The sequence below is a fragment of the Numenius arquata genome, chromosome 12 (genome assembly GCF_964106895.1).
Source record: "Numenius arquata chromosome 12, bNumArq3.hap1.1, whole genome shotgun sequence".
Lineage (NCBI taxonomy): Eukaryota > Metazoa > Chordata > Aves > Charadriiformes > Scolopacidae > Numenius > Numenius arquata.
The window spans coordinates 22,100,903-22,123,436 of NC_133587.1; the positions used below are offsets into that span (position 1 = coordinate 22,100,903).

General features: G+C 40.6%; 1 protein-coding gene across 1 annotated transcript; it reads right to left on the minus strand.

The window, feature by feature from the left end:
- Positions 1 to 1,918: 1,918 nt before the first annotated feature.
- Positions 1,919 to 22,068, minus strand: CROT (carnitine O-octanoyltransferase). Its single transcript, XM_074157012.1, has 17 exons — positions 21,926 to 22,068; positions 21,078 to 21,201; positions 15,911 to 16,035; positions 14,859 to 15,040; positions 14,550 to 14,674; positions 11,828 to 11,936; positions 10,623 to 10,716; positions 10,403 to 10,528; positions 9,860 to 9,961; positions 9,179 to 9,262; positions 8,972 to 9,079; positions 8,584 to 8,714; positions 7,104 to 7,227; positions 5,120 to 5,198; positions 4,236 to 4,329; positions 3,940 to 4,059; positions 1,919 to 2,853 (listed from the first exon to the last, which is right to left on the minus strand). Exons 2-17 carry the CDS (start codon positions 21,190 to 21,192, stop codon positions 2,733 to 2,735), a joined length of 1,839 nt encoding a protein of 612 aa, XP_074013113.1. The 5' UTR covers positions 21,193 to 21,201; positions 21,926 to 22,068; the 3' UTR covers positions 1,919 to 2,732.
- Positions 22,069 to 22,534: the final 466 nt, after the last annotated feature.

Sequence of the window (22,534 nt, forward strand, 5' to 3'; positions counted from 1 at the left end):
TCAACGTGAGCCGTGCAATGTGTGATAGCGGGCAGTACCTGCTGCTGAAGTGCAGCTGTACAGCTGGTTCTGTGCTTTGTATGAGACTATTAAAGATGTTTTACTAATTAACTATGCATTATTAATTCTTTACTAATTAATGATGTATTAAGGATGTTTTACTACTCCTGGTCTTGGTAAAATTCTGCAAATAGTTTCCTTAAACCCCATAACTGACTGACATACATTTACTTTAAGAACCCAACCCTCTTCCACCCGCACAAAAATTCACAGATACTAAAATTAAAGATTACACAGCAGTCATGAAAAGGCCCCGCTGACTTGCCAAACTGCAAAGCCCTGGGTAGAGATGGCCCCTTCTGTCCTCCAGGTGCTGAGATCAGCTCTGGAGCACCTAGCATGGCTGCTCCCATCGAAGGGATGCATGTACAAAAAGAGGGAGAAGGTTTGAGGGCAAAGGCACTGGAGACAGAGATTGGTCTTTTGAGGACAGGGAAAAGCAGCGTCCAGCCTAGGGAGAGCAGCAAGCTGTGATGTTGGTGAAAAAGGGATGAGAGCTCGTTCACCTGTTCAGGTTTCAGGGGTTGTATTTTTAGAGGTCGATCATAACTACACATTATAACTTTGCATTCTCCCTGATGTGAGCCATGAGGATTATGGCAGCGAGATGTACACCAGCAAGAGGTCGAAAAAGGTTTCAGAAAAGCAAACTCTGGAAAGAAAGAGGGCAGCTATTGTTCATGCACAAACAGGCCAGCACTCACAGCCTGAAAGAAGGGTCCTCGACACAGACGGGCCCAAAGCCCCATTCCAGGTATGACCGTTCCCAAATAAATGCACATGCAACCTGGAGCTGTTGGGACTGGCAACTGGCTCAGTCCCACCGATGCAGAAACCCGGCTCCTGGTCTCAGCCTGCCAACGCACTGCAGGGCACAGCTGACTGCCGCAACCCCCTGCTTTACTCTCAGCGGCTTCAAAGCAAGCGGTGCTCGTCCAACAACACTGGGACTTCCACAGCCTGATCTGAAATGAGAGCCCCTACCGCACTATGCTCCTTATTCATCGATTACATGTTTTTAAAAACCCACACAGACCAAAAAAAAAAAAATAAAATTAACACTTTATGCTTCAGTCCCAGATGGTCCATAGAGCATAAACTTGGTAACTTTGAATCAAAAATGCTTCACTCCTAACAACAAGGAAATCAACACCACGCTCATGAATTCATGCATCCACAGCACACAACAAGTAGCTCTAACAGCTCACAGAATTTAATTTTGTTTTCTCTGGGTACGCTTCTGTCTGTCTGCAGTTCCTCCAGGCAAGGCACAGACTGTCCCATCTGAACAGGAAATTCTGCTTACGCTAGTGACTGAATCACGTTTTCTCAATGACACACTTGCTGAAATAGTTTTCCTTTTTCCATATTTCTGCCAGGATTTCTATGCTCCCAGAAATCCCCAGAGGCAGGGGTAGGTGTGTGGAAAATAAATGCAAATAAATGCAAAATTACACACTTCATCAGATTTCAGGCTGTTTGAAATGTGTCCTTGTCACTGTTGCAACCAGGCTTACTAACCCAATGGAAGTGTGAAATGTTCTAACTATCAGACAGAATTTGTATTCTAAAAAGAGTAAAAATAATCAGACATAGCTTGATTCAAAATCCTAATCTATCCCACAGCATCATGTTTCACTAACCGGGATACTTCAGAAAGCCATTTACCTCTGAGAAAGAGAGTGGGTTATTATCTCTTGAAACTCCAAAAAGCAGAGAAAAGATAAAACAATCTGTACTTTAGAATCTCTATTTCAAGTTCATCTGTCCCCAACATCATCTCTCTTTCACAAGCTTTACTTGCTACGCATTGAACACTCGACCCGTAAATCAATCAATCAATACAAAGCTGATTTTTAGAAGAATTTTATTTCTATGACAGGACAATACAAAGCTGCTCAAACAGTAGAATCAAGTCTTAAAATCCTGAGAATTGTATCAAACTGCATTCAGTGCTTACTTTTATAGTGTATTATTAGTGTAAAGCAGCAGACATTCACAGTTCACCAAAAGATGAAAACTCTGAGGAATCTGGAACTCATACACTGCTTTCTGTCTGTATTATTGAGAGCTCTTTTTTCAAAATACTTCAGATTGTAGTGCCCTCATACAACGAGTGCAGTGGGAACATCCCCATTCACGAATACATTTATTTGGTATAATCCCAATAGCAAAAATGAAAGATAACTTAGAAAATAACATATAGCCTGATGGAGGCAACCCTTCTACTTCATCAACCACTATGAAAGGAGCATAGTCACCTACGAGATGGTGTGGTTACCTTCAGTATGCAGTTAAGTGCTCCACCGGCATAAACAGTATCAGTGAACTACAGAGTATTCTACGTGTTACTACTAAGATCATAAATACAAATCTCCCATAAATTCTTCACTTTAACACCCCTTCTCTCAAGTACATTTGCATTGTTGAGGCATATTTTAATATTGCATAGTTCTACATAGATAAGGTACTACTGCTTGCATTGTTGTTGCAAATGGCTACATTACTCTTAAATGGATACCGTTACCACAGTAAATCCCATAAAAATAGGTAGACTTCACATAGATCATTAGATGTCTTAACTTGAATATAACAGTACTTTTGAGTAGCATTTTATTTAAGTACTACATATAACTCATGAACTCACAAAGGCTTTTACGTCATTATCAACCTTACAGCTGAGCTGCGACTGTTAACTGTAGCATGTCCTGAAAACACTGGAACACAGTTCTACACAGCACTTCTGCATCAGTCTCGGGACACGATTTCCAAGAAGAACAGGTAATAAGGATCCTACCAATATAGCAAACAATGAAGTTACCACTCTTAATTGTCATGGTCTAGGATAAAAATCACACAAATTGCCCTGAAATGTGAAACTACCGACACAAATTCTGAAGCAAAAGTTGTCACACAAACATTCCGTCTCGATATTCAAAAAAGACTCAGATCCCTAGTGCCTGCAGTAAGTAATAACGTTAACACACCTTGAAACTAGGTATTTTGATTTAAATACCCATTTCTACATGCAGTGGAGTAACTTTTCACTTATATTTGAAAATACTGTGAATTATATTTCCTCTGTGCAACAAGTTTAAAGTACTTTTTTCTGTTCACCTCATAAAAGGTAAATCTTTATCTAGTTCTATTTATCTTAACAGAGCCATAGATCAAAGTATAAATGGTTTGTATTCTCAAACTGAATCAAATCTGCACACAAACCATTTTTAGCTTTAGAAAGAAGTCATTCAAATTACACCTAAATGACAAGACAGCAAGTTATCTCAACACATTATAATCAAAGTAGTTTAAAAGATTTGATAAAGAAGCAGTAATTTTTGACATAAGACCAATAAGTCAAAATTGGATATTTTCAAATCCTACCATTTTATGAGAAGTGAAGCCAAATGTTTTAGCCTCTCCTTGTTACTCAAGGAGCTCTGGCTCGAGTCAAGAGATGTGTGTGTTGCTGCCAAAGGGTACAGGAGCGCACATCAGCTGTCACTATCTGGTCTATCTCAGTCAATCGCTACTTTTTAAAAAACATCTTTCCATGCTACATTTAATGATCTCTAACACAAAAGTTTATTTTAAAGTAAGTTACCTTCTTTTGTTCCCCCTTCTTTCACCTTCCCCACTCTTTCCTTTCTGCTTGTGTCAGTACCTTAGTGCCCATTTCACCTCCAGTGTTCGTCCTTCCTCCCACACGTGCTTTCCCAGAACGTCAATGCCTCTGTTCTCACATACCTCACTTCTTAACCTTTCCTGACACGTTCAGCCATGTTTCTTCTGTCTTTTCCTTTCTGTATTCTAGTTCTTAGCTGCCTTTCCCCATTTGTGACAGACAGAACCATGCTCAAAACAAAATTATATCCTTACCTGTCATCTCTGATTGAGTAAAAAAAGCCATAGCCATGTTCTACCATAGGGAGCGCAGATCCACTAAACCTGGTGTAGCCAGTCAGACTAGTTGAAAGAACAAAATTCCCACCTCCTCCACTGTAAAACAACACAAAACAGACCCAGCAATTTTAAAGATAATTTAAAACAAGCTGAGTGTCACAAAAAAGTGATTTTATCCTAGAGATCACAAAATCTGCATGCAAGAGGCCAATCTAACAAAATCCTTGATATCAAGGGATACAATCTCCCCACAGGACAAGAATACAAAATACCTGGCTGTGAAGGCATTATCCACATAAAGTTCTGGCACTGGCAGTCCTTGCTCCTGGGCTATGAGTAGGAGACCCAGAAGATGACGATCAAATCCTGTCAAATAAATGCAAATACTGCACCATTAACAGCAGCATTTCCTGTTTTTCTGCTTCTTTTGATCTGGATAGCTGGAAGCTCTAATAGCAGCAGCAGGACAGATAAATGACAGTCTACTAAAAACCAAGATTCATATTGTAGCATACAACAACATTGCCGAAATATTTGATCTAAGAGTCCTTCATCACGTTCATCTTGCAACAGTGAGCCCAAATGCAAATGAACTAGGCAATATAAACCCAGTACAACTCCTGCAGAAAACAAAAACCAAGAAAACTTTCATTTCAGCCATGGAGAAGTTCCACAACTATGTGAACGAGGTGAATAGGCTTTCAGGGCCACAAGTGCCTCTCTCCACCCTACCTGGTGAGTTATGAAGGTTCATCAGCTGATTATTTCCCAGCTACTCTCTCTCGTTCATAGAATAGTTTACCATGCTAACAGGGATGGGTTAGAATTTCACCCAGATCTCTCCTCTGCCTTAAAAGACTGCATTTCCCTCTTTCCAGCCAAGCAAGTATTTGATCAGAAGGTATTCTGAAATAATGTTTAACTGGGCAGAAAAAGTGAATTAATACTCAAAGTGAAGGTCTCTTTGGGGCACAAGGAAGGGTGCAAGAACTAGGTTTTAATTCCTCTCCCCAAAATTAAAGTATAAGATGTTAAGGGGTAGTTTTTACTCAGGCTGAAAACAAGGAGACAAAGAAAACGTACTAGCAAACAGCTATATACCCTTTTCACCCACAAGAAAGAAAACAAACAAACAAAACTTTCAATTCCAGAGTACCTTTTCCATTCTCACATTCTTTCCTCATTTTATTGTGCTTTGCAAATGCCTCATGCATCAGCTGTAGTCGTTCATAATTCTGTGTAAAGTAAGGGAGACAGGATTAAAAAAAAAAAGAAAAAATAATAAACAATCCAAATGAGTATCACATCAGAAATCACAGATCAGCAAGTTTTTCCCTTTCACGCTTTCTACCAATTTTAGATAGAAGAAATGGAGGAACTCGAAAGGTACATTAGAACCCCTTTCAAACTCTTTCTCCCAGATTCAAAGTCCTTTTTCAGCAGAACTTGTTCATTTGTTCCCTGTATCTCTCTTCTCTTACTTGGGTCACTTTTGCACTGAACCTCACGCTCTTTCCCAAAAAAAGCAGAAACAATGGAAAGTAGGCACTGTGAAATAGAGTAATCAAAACCAAAAACTTCCCACAGTATCGCTTATTTAGAAACACAGTGCCTTTTAGCCAGTGCAGTTGTATTTACATCATCACCATGCCCTGAACTGGTCAGGCAGTTCGACTAGATAATCACTGCACGTTCCTTCCAACTGAAATAGTCTATTCTATTCTATCATTTTTCATAGAAAAAAAATAAATCTGTGAAGCAAAAACAGCAAACAAAACAAAAAAAGACCCTTATTAAAATATACACAGATGCCAACAGCATTCCCAAATTTTCCCTGCTGACTGAAATACTACTTCTATGACATTATGTCTTTTTCAATTTTATACTGAAACTTACATACTAAAACCAGAGAGAACAGAACACAAATACATGTTTTTGGTAAAGAAGGCCTAGAGAAACATCTTTAGATACTCAAGATCTTGGCTTCTAAGATCTTAGATCTTACTAGTTCTTTAACTACTTAAGAAGCACCTTTTATCTTTTTTATTCATTACACCAGAGGCTGTAGCAGAGAATGTGAAACAAGGACAGTAGCCACTCAATTTGGATAAAAATCAAGCTACTAAGCAAACAGGGGGCAAAAGAATACTTGAGACAAAAGGATTTTTTCATCAATAGGAAGGTATCTGGAGCTGCTATTTAAAATTACAAAGAGAAAAAGGCTACAGTTAGTGTCAGAAGTAACAAACCTCTATGTGTACTACTTACAGAAGCCTGCTAGAAGATGACTGAAGAACAGTGAAATAACAAGAATCTATATTTGCAATAGGAAAGCAGATTTGAATAATGGCCAGAAAATTGAGTTTTAAAGCTGCAGCACTTGCCAAAAGAAGCCAGTGAAGACCAGGAAAATATGCTCTTGAAGATTATCAATCACACATACTTCCTGATAGCCATATTCTTGTATACTTCTCAGATGCATTAATAATGTAGAACCTTTGAACTTCCTAAAGATAAGTAGCCCTTTGTCTCAAAAACCTTCTCCTTGCTTCATTTCTCAGGCTCTGAGAAATGTGCAGTGAGGACAACAGAAAGAGCTTTGGTACAGCTCTCACTTGGCAAGAAAGGCATGAAACGCTCTGCCAGCCAAGCGCCAGAGGGTAGTTGCTGGGAAAAGAAAAGATCACCAGTTCAGCTATTCAGAGACAAACTCTGGAATACATCCCTGCTGCCACTAGGACACAAACAGATTTCAATCTTGCTCTCAGACTCAGCCATTAGATTAATCATTTCCTGATTTTACTTAAAAATTAGAACAGAACCACTCCACAGCAGAATACATTGGTTTCAACCCAGTTACTTTTTGATGTGTGAAAAAAATCAGCGTGAATGTAACTCAGCACACTTACATTCTAGATACCAAAAGGCAAATAGGATAGAAAACCAAACAAGCCCACGCATGACAGCTCACCTCAGTTGCAATGACCAGAGCCAGACTTCAAGGAATACAACATTTGAAATCTGTCTCACTGGAAACAGGTCAATTCCCATTAATGACACAACAGAAAAACGAGTGTTAAGCAGTTCAAATGACAGGCCTTCTAAACACATTATGATTAAAGAAGGATTTCACTATTTACACTGGCAGAAGGATCCAACATGGACTTGCACCACTCCACTGCTTCCATAGTACACGGTCTTATGGTCTCTGTGCGGCCATGATAGAAACGCCTGGTCATGGCAGTTTCGTAACAGCAGCCCGGGCTAAGAAGAAAAGTTATGGAAGAGTATCTCATTAACTTAACAAAACTATATGCTGTCTCAAGGAATAAAAAAGTCCTGCCAAGTATCTTATACATCTAGCTCAGAAGTGCCAGTAAGCCACTAATTTTCTTTAAATTTTGTGTCTGAAAAAGAGCCACAAAGGAACTCTACAAGCCTTCCTGCAACAGATGACTGAAAAAGTACCAGTGCTATAATCATACCTCGAAAAGACTGGGTTGTCATGGCCATTTTCTGCAGACTACAGATCTATCTCCAGTATAATTAAGCTGAAAATATGCGAGCTTCAGTTTCACTGTATATTTCCATTTAAAAAAAAAAAAAAATCTACACCATCCAAAGCCTCAAAAATTAAGAGAGACACTTGAAATAAGCAGTGTGTACCAACTTACAATGAAAAGCCTCAAATCCTTCTCTGTTGCATACTGACACCCATCCAGCTTTTACCTGGAGCATCTGCAGCCCTATGACAGTCTACCATTTAATATGCAATTTACATGAAACATATCTGTGTGCTTAGAACAGACTTAACAGGCTATTTTAGTCAATTAATTTATTCCTAGTGTTCAGCAAACTGAGATACACTGACCTTTCTTATGATGAGACAGGCATCTCCGCTGACTGAGCTGATATGACAAAACCCTCCTTTTTCTGAAGCAAGCAATACTCTCCAGGTCAGTAATGACTTACACAAGCCATAATCAGTGCTAGGTAGCAAACAGAAATTTGGGAACACCAATACCAGGAAGAATGCTGCCTTTAACCAATAATACAAAATAAAATGACACATCCAAAAATGCAGAGTCAAGCATTTGGAGGGTCACTATCTATATCTCTGTTATTCTGCCCAAACCTTCACATCTAATGTTGCTAAAGAAAGTGAGACACTGAGGTTTGTGAGGCTTTTTACGGTCTTGGAAGACTATTTTACTGATGGCTGCTGTTTGCTACGGATAAAGCTTACTTCTTCATCTGAGCAACTATTCAAAATTAAAGAAACACGCATTTGGTGTTTGCCCAAGTATTTACTTCGTGTAGCCCAAATTCACATTTTCATGGATTGTCTTCCGCCCTCCATTCCGCAGTACATACACACGTGATCCCTATGGGCACAATTCTTCTGAAACCAGGAGCACAAGCCCCACAGAGTTCAATGGCACAAAATAAGGCCCTAAGCAACTGTTAATACAAAAAAACCCACCTTACTGCTTCATTCTTGTAACACCATAGCAAATTACACACTGGTATGGCAAAGCCACTGCATTGTACCTCCAGATCCACCCCTTCACTCAAGAAACTCGGTTTTTATTCCTGATCTGGGTAATGAGATTTTCTTACCGTCCATGGCATTTGTAATAAGCCAGCTGAAGGGCAAGCTGCACAAATGTATCGGGATGAAGTTTCTTCTTTCTAATCAATGCTTTGCCAAAGGATGTGAAGGCATAATGGACTAGCTGCAAGTCAGATACCTGTCAAACCACAGGAGGAAAAAAAAACAGAAGTCAAGAAACTGCAAATATCACAACTTGGTTAACTTCAAATAAAACACATTCAACATAAACCAACAACGTAACAAATTAAACCATGGTATTAAGTCCCCTGATACACGAATTCAACAATAACACACACCCCTGTTCTCCAACATGGAGAAAGTCCAGCTAAAAAACATGCAAATAGAATGGAGGGGGGGGGAGTGACAACAAAGAGAAGCAGAAAGAAATTCCACCTTTTTGTAATATAATTCTTTGGCACGTCCAATTTCACTTATAATTTTTTGATCCACTGTGAATACAAGCTCCTCTGGCCATGGAATATCCCTCACTTTATCTGATCCCTAAGAGGATGCGGACAGAAAGAAAGAGAGAAAACAGAAAATGTTATCCATAAGAAAAGATGCCTAACTAATACAATTGAAAGTTTAAAGGAAAGATACCTTCCATTTTCCCTCATTTTCAATAATCTTCTTTTCGGCATAAGCCAACATGGTAATTAAAGCCATGGCATCAAAAGGAGAATGCTAGAATCATAAGACAAGATACCGCATTATTTGCGTAACTGCAAGAGAATCAAATTGCTTTTTTTCCTACCCCACTCTTTTTCTTGAAGACCAACAGCTTTACTGCACAGTGTTGGACTTGTTTTTCTAGTTCCATGATATATAAAAGTCCACCCACTGTTTTGAATGCTCTGGAGCCAGTTAGGGAGGCACAATATACCACTGCTGTGGAAAAGCAGATTTCAGGCAAGATGTAGGCCCTTCTGGCCATTCAATAAATCCAAGTTTAAAAAACACAGCTGTTCAAATAGCTACATAATACAAAAAGTTAATTTTAAGCCTTCTTGTGCAATGTATTTTTTGTCTTTGGAACTCCCTCATTAAATGCTTTTAGAAATAAGATTAAGATTTTAGATCTCATGTTCTTAAATCAAGTATGGTGTAATACCAAACACTGTGAAAGCGAACTGCTGTTGGAAACTTGCCAGACAAGGTGCCTGGTAAACAAGGCTACACTAAAGAGGAACATATTAAACATTTGAAGTAATACTCTGAAAGGGCAAACTTAATAAATAAACACTTGAAATGTTTATAAGGGGGAAAAAATTTTCAACTTACATCACAGAATGCGCTACAGACTCCATTGGAAAAGAATACGCTATTGTAGGATTTATCTCCCCAGCGTACAGTCGGATTACCTGTTAGCCCCAGCCTTGTAACCTAAAACAAAAGTTACACGCTGTGAGTTCCAAAAAACACCGAGTACACTGCCAGCCTCTGCTAGCTACATCAAGCCTACATTAAGATGGTGAGACCTCTCTGAGAGATAAGACATTTTCATACAGTTGAAGATGAAACATGATTATAAGCTTAAGTTTTTAAATTAAAGAGTGGTAAGTTGGATTACTATATTTTTGAGGACCCTGAAGGACAGAGGGGCTAAAAGATTACAAAAGTAGGTTTCAGCCATTCCCACTTCCAGTGACCTAACAATTCAAACTATTTAAGTATTCCTATGGTTCAACAAGAAGCATTATCTGCATATTTATCTGCTTTAGTTTCCTTGTTCTGAGACAGCAAGAAGCGCTACTTCTGCATACATGCAGCAGAAAATCTTATATAAAGAAAACCAGATATGAATTATCAAAAATCTTTAGCTACCTCGGTGTAGTCCTCAGGAGTTGCATGGGGACTAGAATCATCAAGGCAGACCACAAACAAACTTCTCTGAATTTTTTCCAGATGAGTTAAGTTCTTTGGATCAAGATCAATCAAATATTCACGTAACTAGAAAGCATAAAAAGACAAAGCTAAATGAAATGACGTATTTCCAGTGACCACAATGCTTTTTTCAGGAAATCAGCTGTTGAAGTATTCCCACCTCTGCCCATTTTGTTCTTTCGTTGCTTGTTAAGGCTGCCAGTCCTGGTCCATCTGGTTCACTATGGCATCTTTTCTGTATATAAGTAAGTTGCCTTTAAGAAGATTTCAAAAACTGAAGTTAACAAAAAACATATGGAGAGAAGATAAAAGTCACCCTTTTAATCTCTCTCTCTTTTGCCAAGCTGGAATTTTGGTTCCCCATTCACAAGCTAATGTGAATTTTCAGGAAGCATGAATCAGCTCCCTCAGACTCTAAAAGCAATTGAAGACCTGCTCTGTTTTCACTTACTAGGGGTTAATTCAGATTGCAGCTACATGTACAAATTTACATGTAAACAACCACGATCCTGAAGTGTTATTATGCATTTAATTTACAACTAGATTTAAGACTCCCAACAGTGCAGATCAAGCTTCCTTGAGCTGCAGACATATACAATACTGCAGCTTTTATAGCAACTAATCAGATACAAAGGCAAAACTTCCACTCAAACCATGAAATTTAACGCAAAACAGTAGCTACAGTACATCCTAAACGTAGAGACCGAACTACACAAGAATACTTCTCTTCCTATCTTTTCCTTGCACTTCACCTTTCAAGGGCTATTAACAGAGAGCTAATTTTTAGTTTGCAAATTCAATTTTTCACATACTGTTCTAGCTGCTAAAGAAACTCCACAAGTTACAGGCATTTAATCTGGCTTGTACTTTGTTCTGGCACTCTTGCCCATTAAACTTCACTACTGATCTTTACACAGTTGTCAAAAGTATAAGACACCCATGCCTGTATTTCAGGCATTCATTTCTTTGTTACTTGTGCGATCTAACAGGTACAACTACAGAAATTAGAGATATGCATGTTGAAGTATCGTAAGTATTAAAGAACCAGGTTTGCAAAAAACAGTGATTTTTGAGCTTCCCTAGCTAGATTTTATCTTGCCTAAGGAACTTCCTACTGAAACATCCTCATTCAATCCTTCTGTGTCATGTTCTGTGGGTGTATTCCAACAATACGTGATCATCACACTTCATGGCAAGATGTCATCCACTGAAAAAATTCACTCAAACCTGAACCCTCAACTAGAGGATAAGCTGTAGCCTCTCTAACGCCTAATTCTTTGAGGTGAAGGGGACAGAAAAAGACAGACTCTCTTTAGTACGTAGCTTAAATAGGACAGCTCATTTGAAACAAGGTAGTTTGAAAACCTGAAAATCTCTGGAGGAGTCACCATATTGCCTTCATGTATAACATCAAATGCAAACACTCGACCTCGACACAGAACTATTAAGTGAGATGGACATTCACCTTCGGTCTCTGAAATGAAACAAAAAGCCAAACCATGAAAATCCAACTGTGGGGATAAAGTGAGTGACAGATACAGAAAAAACACTCAGCAAGTCCTAAAGACCCATTTTTTGTTCAAAAGGAGGCAGAGTTCATACAGTTAAAACAGAAAAGAAAGAAGAATAACTTTTGAAATCAAACTGCATGATCTTATTGCAAATTTGAAAACATTTTTACAACTGTCAGAGAAAATACAGAGAAGTACGTAACTTTCACTGTTATTAACTACTTCAAGTCATTGTCACTACCTAGTAGCAAATGTTATTTATTTATCTATCTTATAGGCAGGAACACCCTCTGCCCAAAGGAGTGCTTCTTGCTGAAAGCTGATCTAGCAACATTTCTCTCTTGCATGAGTTTTGCTTGGTTTTGTTTGTTTTTTTAAAAGGGATGAATATAATGCAGCAAACCTGCTGCTAAGACACTTTGCAGATGATTGAGTCCTTCAGTTGTCAGACTGTTCATGCAACCAGTTTCAGTTACATAGCTCAAGATCCAAGACCAACTACCATGTCAATCAAACCTGATCTGTAATCTGCAAATCCGTAAAAAGGGAGCACTGACACAACAATTTGGCCACTATACAGAAACACAGATGGTACTGGCCCACACTAGGCCAGGTACACTTGCATAGCGTTGCCTTACTGAATCCATCTACCTGGAAATAAGAGTAAATAAAGTTGGAAAAGATTCTGACAAAAAAGAGACGTTAAAATCCCAAGAAACGTGGCCACTGTGTTACATCTCTTCCAGTTCAGTACTCCACCCTGAGAAAAAGAAAAAACGTATGCTACTTTACCCACAAGTATTAAATGAGTTGGTATCCACAAAAGTCTTAATTTTAACTGTAAGCCTTTTACATTTATTTTTATGGTCCTACTTTCTAAATTAGGTAATGTAATTCAATACATACCTGATTAAAGACATTCTAGAGTGGGTAATTTGTCATTTCACGTAAGCCTCACATTCATAGATCACAAACTTAATTTCTAACATAAGAAAAAACAGAAGGGATGACATCAAACTCAGCTACTTTAAGCAGTATCCTCCTAACCTTAGCTATCTAAAGCAAGGGGTAGAATTAAGTTTGGAAATTAAAATACCTAGGATTAAGCGTTTGAGATCTTACTACAGTTGGTAGAGATCTACCCAATACACTTAATGACATCTCACGAGCTCTTCACGGGTTCTCATTAAGGTGCAGGCTGAACGAATAGCTCTCCAGGTTCCACTCATCAGGCTTTCTTAGCTTTTACCGTGGTCTTTGACTGCAAGTTGACATTACCTGTGAAATTTTAGCTGCCCTACTCTGCAATCTGAATACTACTTCCAAGTGTTTAGACCATGTCAGTTCCCTCTATAGCCAAAGGATAAAAAAAAATCCCTCTCCGGATGGCAGTTCCTTCTGCTTATCTTAGGCACCTGTACATCTGGTCAGCCCAAATCCTTCTCTGGAGGTATTCATATTGCTCCATGAATCACAGAGAACCCAGACAACTGACTGGACTAAATATTTCATCTGGAGGCAGACTATCTACATGGAAATGGGTATCACCTGCTCTGTATGCCATGAAAAATGATATAAGCAAGATTGTTTAATAAAGTCCTTAAAATATTGTAAGACAGAAAAGAGACATGAGTGACATAAATGGCATATCCACAGAATAATAGCTTTGTTTATTACGTGTGATCAAACAGAACATTGAATTTCCACCATCTGAATGTTTCTTCTATGTTTTGGTATTTAAACTGGCTCTTCCTCTGTAATGCTAAGATAAAACCCTTGAAACTTGCCTCCAACTTTGCATTTTCTTGTCATATCCTGTGGTTTGGAGATTTCCTTATATATTTTCTATGAAGCAAGGCAATACCTCTTTCTTGAATTCCTGAGTCTTACAGGAATTCACATCTCCCATGACTAGAGTGACACTGCTGAACAATTCTGGACACATCAGAATGCGTGTGGCAGGGGTGTTAATGATTTCAGTTAGTTGATTACTAATGCTACAGTATTAGTAAGTAGAGGATGAATAAGAACATCATACTTTTACCCTAGCTCTTTATCCTGCACCCTAGAAAACTGCTAGGAGTTTAAAAGAATGGAATGGCTTCAAGAAGGACTATGGAATACTTTCAAGATTGAAAACAGAAGCAGCTGACCAAGCCAAGAAACAGCACAATGATAGAAAATAAGAATTGTCCCAACAGAATATATGGGAGGACACTTGAGAAATGCATTCTGTGGAAAAAGAAGCAATTAGTAATGATGCTGAAATTCTGTCCATATAACACACGGATTTTGTCTTTTTTCAGTTCTTAACACTGGCACACTCCTTATAGGCATCAGGCTGGTAACATACAATTTGAAGCAAAGCCTTCTTTTAACCTTAAAAAGGACTAAATATTGGACCAAAAAGGCATTTGTAGATTAGACATCTTCTTTGCCTCGTCATACAAGCACTCAACAACCAGTACCTGATTTAGTTTTTGAGGAAGCAAGTATTTATAGTTAAAATGACCCTCCATTAGCCCATTAGTACAAAATAATTTCCTTATATTAAACCACAATTTGCATTTGTTTACCGGTTTTAAAATAACTGCCGATCGAGTCTCTGGTAACTCCAGGAATTTTGCAAGTGCAGAAGAGCATTCGAAATTGGTTCATGTCCAGAACATCATCCCGAGATCTCTCTATAGCCACCTTCTCTCTGTAGTAAACCAACGTACCAAAATTAAACAAGAGAAATCATAATTATGCAAGTGAATCAAGGTAAGACAAACCCATCTTCTACTGCAAAGAATGCATGCCAATGAACATAAACATACCTTTGTGACTAAAGTACATATAGATCATTAATATTTAGAATAAATTAAGTTTTCTCAAAGTCTTACGCTCGTAATAGGTCCCAGAATTTCAGGGTGTGCCATAAATTTATAGATGCTCTTTCTATCTGAGTGCCCTCTTTTGGTGGCCAGCAGTGTTCAATAAAGGGACCAGGGCCTCCCATATTACAGTGTATCTGCGTTGATATGCGAAGATCAAGATAAGCCACATTCAGCCACCAGTCCTCCAGCTGAAAATGAAAAATGTTTAGCGTCAGAATTAAGTTCTAATCATTAATTCCTTAATAATCACCTGATTGTTCAACTGCCTGCTTTTTATGCTACTTTTTTTTTTTTTAAATATTTGGAGTAGTAGTTCCTATATAACAGAAAGCAGGACAGTGATCAAAACTAACTGCTGAGGATAACAACACATCTAGCTCTTCCATTTTCAAGCCTGAAATAAAATTCAGTACTGCTTAAGACTATTAAACTGTAAATTATGATGAAGACTTCTTCCCCAATATTCATCATCTTAAACTCTTGCAGATATCACCTGTGGCTGCTACAAATATCAGACAGATTAATCCATGAAGAATGGAAGGAAAAGAGATTTGTGTGAGAGAGGATCTGTGTCCTGCTAAGGTTTACAAAGTTCTCATAAATTCCACTTGGTAACAACCCCCCTTGTAACCCTTTCTCTGTTGAAAGGCAACTTTAAAATGCTACCACATAGCTTTCTTCAGGAAAAAAAAAAAGGGAGAGAGGCCAAACTCTAAATTCCACTTTCTCTTTTTTTTTTTTTTGGGGGGGTGGGGTGGGAGGGAGTTGTCAGGGTGGAAAGAGGGGGGATGGAGGTGATAGAAGAAGAGACTGACAGAAAAAACATTCAAAAGCTCATTGGTAAATTAATATTTCAGTTAGTGAACTCTCTTAGCCATCCAACTTTGAAAAAAACAAATCACACGTATAAAGGGAATGTGTTCATAGCCATAAGCCAAGTGGCAGATATAGGGACGATCCTAAGATAAAAATAAACCTAAATGATTCTTTAAATTATATTCTGAACAACCAACTTTCCATAAGTTGAATTATGATTTCTTGCATGTCTAAATACGTACCCAATTCCTCCTTGTCTTAGCTCTTTCCAGTAATTTCTGATGCAACTCTTTCCCAATCCCATTTTCAAATTTTTTAACTATATCTTCAGTTCTTTTATATTCTTCTTCATTCAGAAATGGCTTCACTGTAAAAAGGACATGTTTTTATTTTAAGGACAACTGCACACTGAGATTTATTCCAAGATTCAGATACCTACAGGCAAGTGAGTGGACGAAAATACTCAAAAATTATTTTTCCAAAACAAATATTTGAAGGGAAAACATGTTTTTAAAAATCTGTAAATAAACAACAGTGTGTTCTAACAAAACATATAGATATACTTTTAAATAAATACAGATGTTGGCAGATGAAAGCAATTGCTGAAAAGCTGAAATACCTAACAGATAACTAAATCAAATATATTTAAAACTGTAGCTGGAGTACTATGGAGTTCTGCAACTCCATCTGCCGTACAATTCACTGAGTCATTAATTTTACAGGAACTTTGTTTGTAAATTAATGCACTGAGTCATAAGTGTCTGCCACCCTACTGTACCAGCCTTTATTTTCAGAAGTCCATTCATGGCTTACAAGCACTTTGCCCATCAGTTCTCATTCACTGTCCCCACGTTATGTCTACCTTTGAATGAAATTGATGGCAGCTATTACTACCTAATTTACATATTTTAAAAAACTTCTGGATTTCTCTCAGATTGTGTGTCATGCGGGCCAAAGTTCTCTGTAAACATCTGCAAAACTAGCCATTATTTTAATCTAAACCCCTCCTTAAAGCCTTTTAACCATGAAATCTATGGTCAGTTATAGGTACTGCTGTCAGTTGCCATACAGGCACATCTCATTGTCTTATACTTGCACTGTGCAGAACACATTTCTTGTCTGCCTTGCTAGTGCTAACCCCATCATCTACTTACAGCTGTTAACAAACAAGTAAGGATACTTGTTTAATTTTAGTAATCGTTTATCTGTATCACCTCTAATCTAGCTTTTGCCCAACAGAGTTTCAGCTGGGCAAGGTCTCAAACAATTGTCTAGCCTCGTAGGATTAAAATCTTACTTCCTCACAACTGTGTCTTGCTGCAATTATGACTGCTTGCCTGCAACAACTACTTTTTTCTTAACAGATCTAGAGATCTTCTAGCCCAACACCTCCTCTCAGCAGGGTCAGCTACAGCAGGCTGCTCAGGACTGTACTGGGTTTTGAATATCTCGAAGCACAGAGACTCTGCAACCTCCCTGGTAGCGATCTGTTCCAGTCCTTAACCACCCTCACAATAAAAAAAAAAAAAGTTTTCTTACATATAAAAGGAATTGCTTGTATTTCAATTTGTGCTCATCACCTCTTGTTCTGCCACTGGATACCACCGCGATGTCTGGGTCCATTGTCTTTACTCCTCTCCACCAAGTATTTACACACATTCCAAAGATCCCACTTAGAGACCTTTCTTCCCCAGGCTAAAGAGTCCCAGCTCTCAGTCTCTTCTCATATGTCCGATAATCCATGCCCTTTATCACCCTCATGGCCCTTCACTGGCCTCACTCCAGTATATCCACGTCTTGCTTGCGCTGGGGAGCCCAGAAATGGAGACAGCACTCCAGATGTGGCTTCCCCAGTGGCGAACAGAGGGGAAGGATCACCTCTACCTGCACGCAATGCTCCTTCCAAGGCAGCCCTGAAGGCTGCTGGCCTGCCTTGCTGCAAGGGCACATTGCTGGCTCACGTTCAACTTCACATCCACCAGGACCCCAAGGGCTTTTCTGCAAAGCTGCCTTCCAGCCAGTTGGCCACAGCTTATGCTGGTGCAGGGGGTTATTCCTCCCTGGGTGCATGACTTGGCATTTCGCTTTGTTTGCTGAACTTCATGAGGCTCCCATCAGCCTGTTCCTCCAGCCTGTCAAGTTCCCTCTGATGACAGTACAACCATTTGGAACATCAACCACTCCTCCCAGCTCTGTATCATTTGCAAACTCAGAGCACGCTCTGTCTCATCATCCAAGTCATTAATGAAGATGTTAAACCATACTGGGCCCCTGGGGTACACCATCAGACACAGGCCTACATCTGAAATATGCATCTCATCACAAACCTTTGAGCCCAGCAACTGAGACAGTTTTCAGTCCACCTGACTCTCCACTGCCTATCACTACTTAGTCCATCCTTCATCAGCTTGCCTATGAGGAGGCTTATTAAAAAAAAAAAAAAAAAAAGGCTTTTGATGCACCAAAAGCCTTGTTAAAGTCAATATAAACAATATCTAGATGCAACTCGAACTGCACCACCATCAGTTGTGAAAACAGACAAAAAAAGAAATAGACAGAGCTATCCACCTGTACCATTTAGCAGTCTACAGTATTCACCCAGGAAACCGGGAGTTCAAAGCTTCCCCAGACCGAGGGTAGTCCAACACTCACGTTTCACAGAGAGTGACCTTACTACCACGCAATACTGTAAAAGCAATTATCCTCTGTCATTCAAGTTACAAAGGCATTATTACAGAGCAATACGCGCACATGCAAGAAAGAAAATAAGCAAAATTACTGGGTTCTGGTCCCTGTTTGAGGGGTGACCAAGATGGTAGGGGACTGGAGCACACGACGATTAGACAAGGTTGAGAACTGATTTTGTTTAGCATAAGAGAATACCGTGCTGCACTCTATAACTGAATGAAAAGGCACAGCGAACATCAAGCACAGTTCCTCTCAGAGATGCACAAGAATAGTACACAAGAAAATGGACTCAAGTTGGAACACAGGAAATTTCTGACAAGGAAAATGTGAGAGTTGGGGGGTTTTTTGATCATTACTGGCTTGTTTTTTGTTCCCCCTCCTGCAATCGTGAGGGTGATCAAACACTCAAACAGGTCACCCAGAGAGGCTGTGGAATCTCCATCCTTGCAGATATACAAAACCCAGCTAAGCAAGCCTGAGCAACCTGCTAGAGTTGACCAGCTTTGAGCCGGTATCTGGTCTAGATGAACCCTTCCCAACCTACATGATTCCATTATGACAGGGCCTCTTTCCATTTAAAAACTATTTGATCTATCAAAAAACTATTTGATTGCTGTAGAACCAGCCCTATGAGGAAGGAGCAGAACTCATCCCCTTTCTCACTTGAACTTGAACTTGAGAGAAGTTCAGTGAAACTTCTCTCTTGCCACTTTCTCCAGGCCCACAGATCTTGTCTTCCTCTCTGCACAGATCAGCTCCACTCAGCAACAAGAACTATCCCATGAAACAAGTCTTTAGTGCATAGTTAAGGAACCCTCTGGAAAACTGGAGCTTTGCATTTTCGTACTCTCAGGCTGAGTCCAAGCTTCTGAGTCTCAACCTCTGGGGCAAGCTGAAGGGCTAAATAAATAACATGGCTACAGCCACCTTCTCCACTCAAGGCCTACCTTCAAAACAAGGTTAGTTATCCTGAAACCAAAGCAGGGGCAGCTACTTTAAAGTCCAAAATAAGGCACCTTATGAGACACACTCTCCCCAGCTTTTCTAGTTGACTGGCTTTAAACGGGCAAGTGCTTCAATAACAGGTGCACTAACTAATGTTAAAGGCCTGGGATCCTCCTCCAACAAAAAAAAAGACAGGAGTTTTCAAGGAATGATTCACAGCATCTATGAAGGGTCATTTGGAGCTTCTGAATTGTTCTTTAGAAGCACCTCCCTTCCTTTGCTCACCTTCACAGACTAAACAAATGAAGAGCTCAAGCAATGAGAATCACCAAGCTAATGTCTAGAATTGTGCACTGCATGACTGGCTTAAAGCAACTTAAACAAGGGAAGACTACAGCAGAACAAAAAACACTGGAGTAACTTTTCTCCAACCTCCAGTGAGACTAAAGGAGACCAACAATGATGATCAAAGTTATAGAATGACTTATGTACAAGGAACAGTAAGTAGGAAGTAACTTTAGCATGAAAAAAAAAAGGGGACATGTGATTAGGTATTTATGAAAACACAGATCGGAATCAGAAAACAAGAGCAAACAAATTCACTGTCAGATTTTATCACTTCATGACAGAGTTATTTATTAGCTTGGAAAGCCAGCTGGGTGTACAAAACAAAGTTCTAAAGGGCAATTCTGTTACTAACGGTTGACTACTATTGCAGCACAACTTTAGTTAAGCTGCAGTACAACAAAAAGAAAACATTTTTGGCACACATGACATTTTTCCCTCTAAAACCACCATTTCAACATTCTGCATCAAAACATGATGATGTAAGGAACAACAAAGAAAACCTATTGCCATCTACTGGGCCATTTCCACTACACTCTGAATAAAAGGGAACTCAGAATGAATTTAAGGATTTCTATTTTGGGAAAGGGAAATTTTGGTGTAATATGGTTCTGTAGAGGAAAGAACTCCAGGTCTTACTCTGGGAGCTTTCCTGTATTACAGGTAAGATGGTAAGACACAAAGCAGTAGTTCCAAAAAAAAGCTCAATGTCTCTGAGTTCTGAAAACTATTAAAGAAACACAGGAAAGTAATCTCTAAGTAACGCATCTTTGTCATCCCTGATGTATCAAAGCCTGATATGATAATAAAGAACTAATCAGTCATCTCTGATTTATATACAAAGCTAGACACTTGTCCATTGATTGTTTTCAAAACTTCTCTTACGTGATCTTCTTTAGAGAGCAAACATTTCACGACAAAGATTATCCAAAAATACCCACTACTGCCTCTTCCTACTACTGTATAGTTAACAGTATTGGTGAGAAAGAAGAACATTTAAGTATGAAAAAGTCTGAAATAACTTTTTTTTTTTTTTATAAAGATCCTGCGCAAACACAGTAGTCATTAGGCAAAACAAAATTTGTAGATGGAGAACTATTTTTCATTAGACCAATTGATATAGCTGAAAAACAAAAACAAAACCTCAGGGAGGAAAAAACCTCAAGCCAAAAAATTGACCTTCCCACATGCCAAATTTCCCATGCTGAAGAAAGGTAAATGCGGATAAAAAGGTAAATTTTACTCAGGTTGCTCTGGGCACCTAGTTTACTGTTTTGAACCTGAAACAGACATTTTGCACTCTAAACTTGTCTCAGTCCCCCATCCCCATTACACCAGATGACACAAGCTGCCTACAAGTCACACTGCAAACATCTTCTGACTAGACTGGTTATAACGTACCACGCTACTATTAAAATATTAGCCCATTACCTGCATCAAGGTATTTACTTAAAGATTCCTCAAGAGGAGGTACGGGCAGGGAAGGCAGAGAATCCTGGTACTGAAACGTCCGCTCCTCAGAGGATTCAAGCACTTGCTTTTCCATGATGCAGATCTGTAGCAGAACATTAACAGTCCATTAACAAAGCCGAAGTTTGAGACAGATGATGTGCCTCCCCACGCTGTTTTCTTCTTCTCCCCAGCCATTTACACGGCAGAAGACACCTATCAGGGAAGCGCCCGCGGACAAAGACACGATCGAGGGGTTCTCGTCGGCCTGAAGCCGCAGGAGGCGCAAAAACACAACAGGGGGAACCAGGGTCAGGCGGCTACTCCTGTGTCTCCGGATATGTCGCGATTAATAATCTAGAGGCTTGCTGCTTTTTTGTCCCGAGGAGCCGCCCGCCAGCCCCGGGACACCCCTCAAACTGACGCCGGAGAATTGGGGAAGGGGGTAAATCACTGGCCCGGCCCGGCTGGCGGCCGCCATCACGCAGCTCACCGCCCCCCGCACACCCTCACCCAGGCCCCCGCAGCCGCAGGAACGCCGAAGGGAGCCGCCCTCGCCCCGGCCAACCCCCCCTACCCCAGCGCTCCCCGTCCGCCACAACGGCGGCCCGGAGCCCAGCAGGCGGGGGCACCACGGCGGTGTTAACGGCAGCTCCGGGCCCGTACCGGGGAGCTGCCCCGGAGAGGCCTAGGTGGACGGGGCTGGAGGTTGAGAAGACGGCCAAGTCGAGCTGACCCGTCCCCATGACCCTCTGCCCGCCGCCGCCCACACCCCGGCCGAGGAAAGGGGCGGGCGGTGGCCACTGCTCGCCCCGCGGGGCACCGCTTACCCTGGCCTGGATGGGCCCGTCGCTGCCTCAGCCGGCTCGCTGCCTGCCTGCCTGCCTGCCTTGCCTGCCTGCCTCACCGCTTCCCTTCAGCCGGCTCGCTGCCTGCCTGCCTCACCACTCCCCTTCACCTCTGCCCCACTTCCAAGCGGCCCCGGAAGGCGGGCGGGGCGGTGGCCGTGACTCTGCGGGGGCGGGAGCAGAAGGAGGCCTGGCAGGGCCTGGGCGGGCCGCAGGCTCCGGGGGCGGGGTGTGAATAAAAGGACACAGGTGGGAAGCGTAGCTGGGGAGGGTTGTTTTTGGTGTGTTTCCTGCCAGCGCAGCTCCTCTTCATCCCCAGGAGGGGATCCCCTTCATCCTCCAGGAGGGGTAAGGAGGCTTGTGAGATGTGACTTCCAGCTCTGCAGGAGTGGGGGGGGCACAACCCACCAGCAGTGAGACTGGGGTTTGGAGCAGTTCTCTCCTCTTGGAGCAGATGCTTTGCTACATGGGGAAGCACCACTTGCACTGGGAAAGACGTGTGAAGCCAACCCAGTCCCACTTGCCATGCTTAGTGAGGTCTCTGCTGTCAGAGATGCCTGCCAGTACTGCTGGGGCAGTTCCTGCCACCTG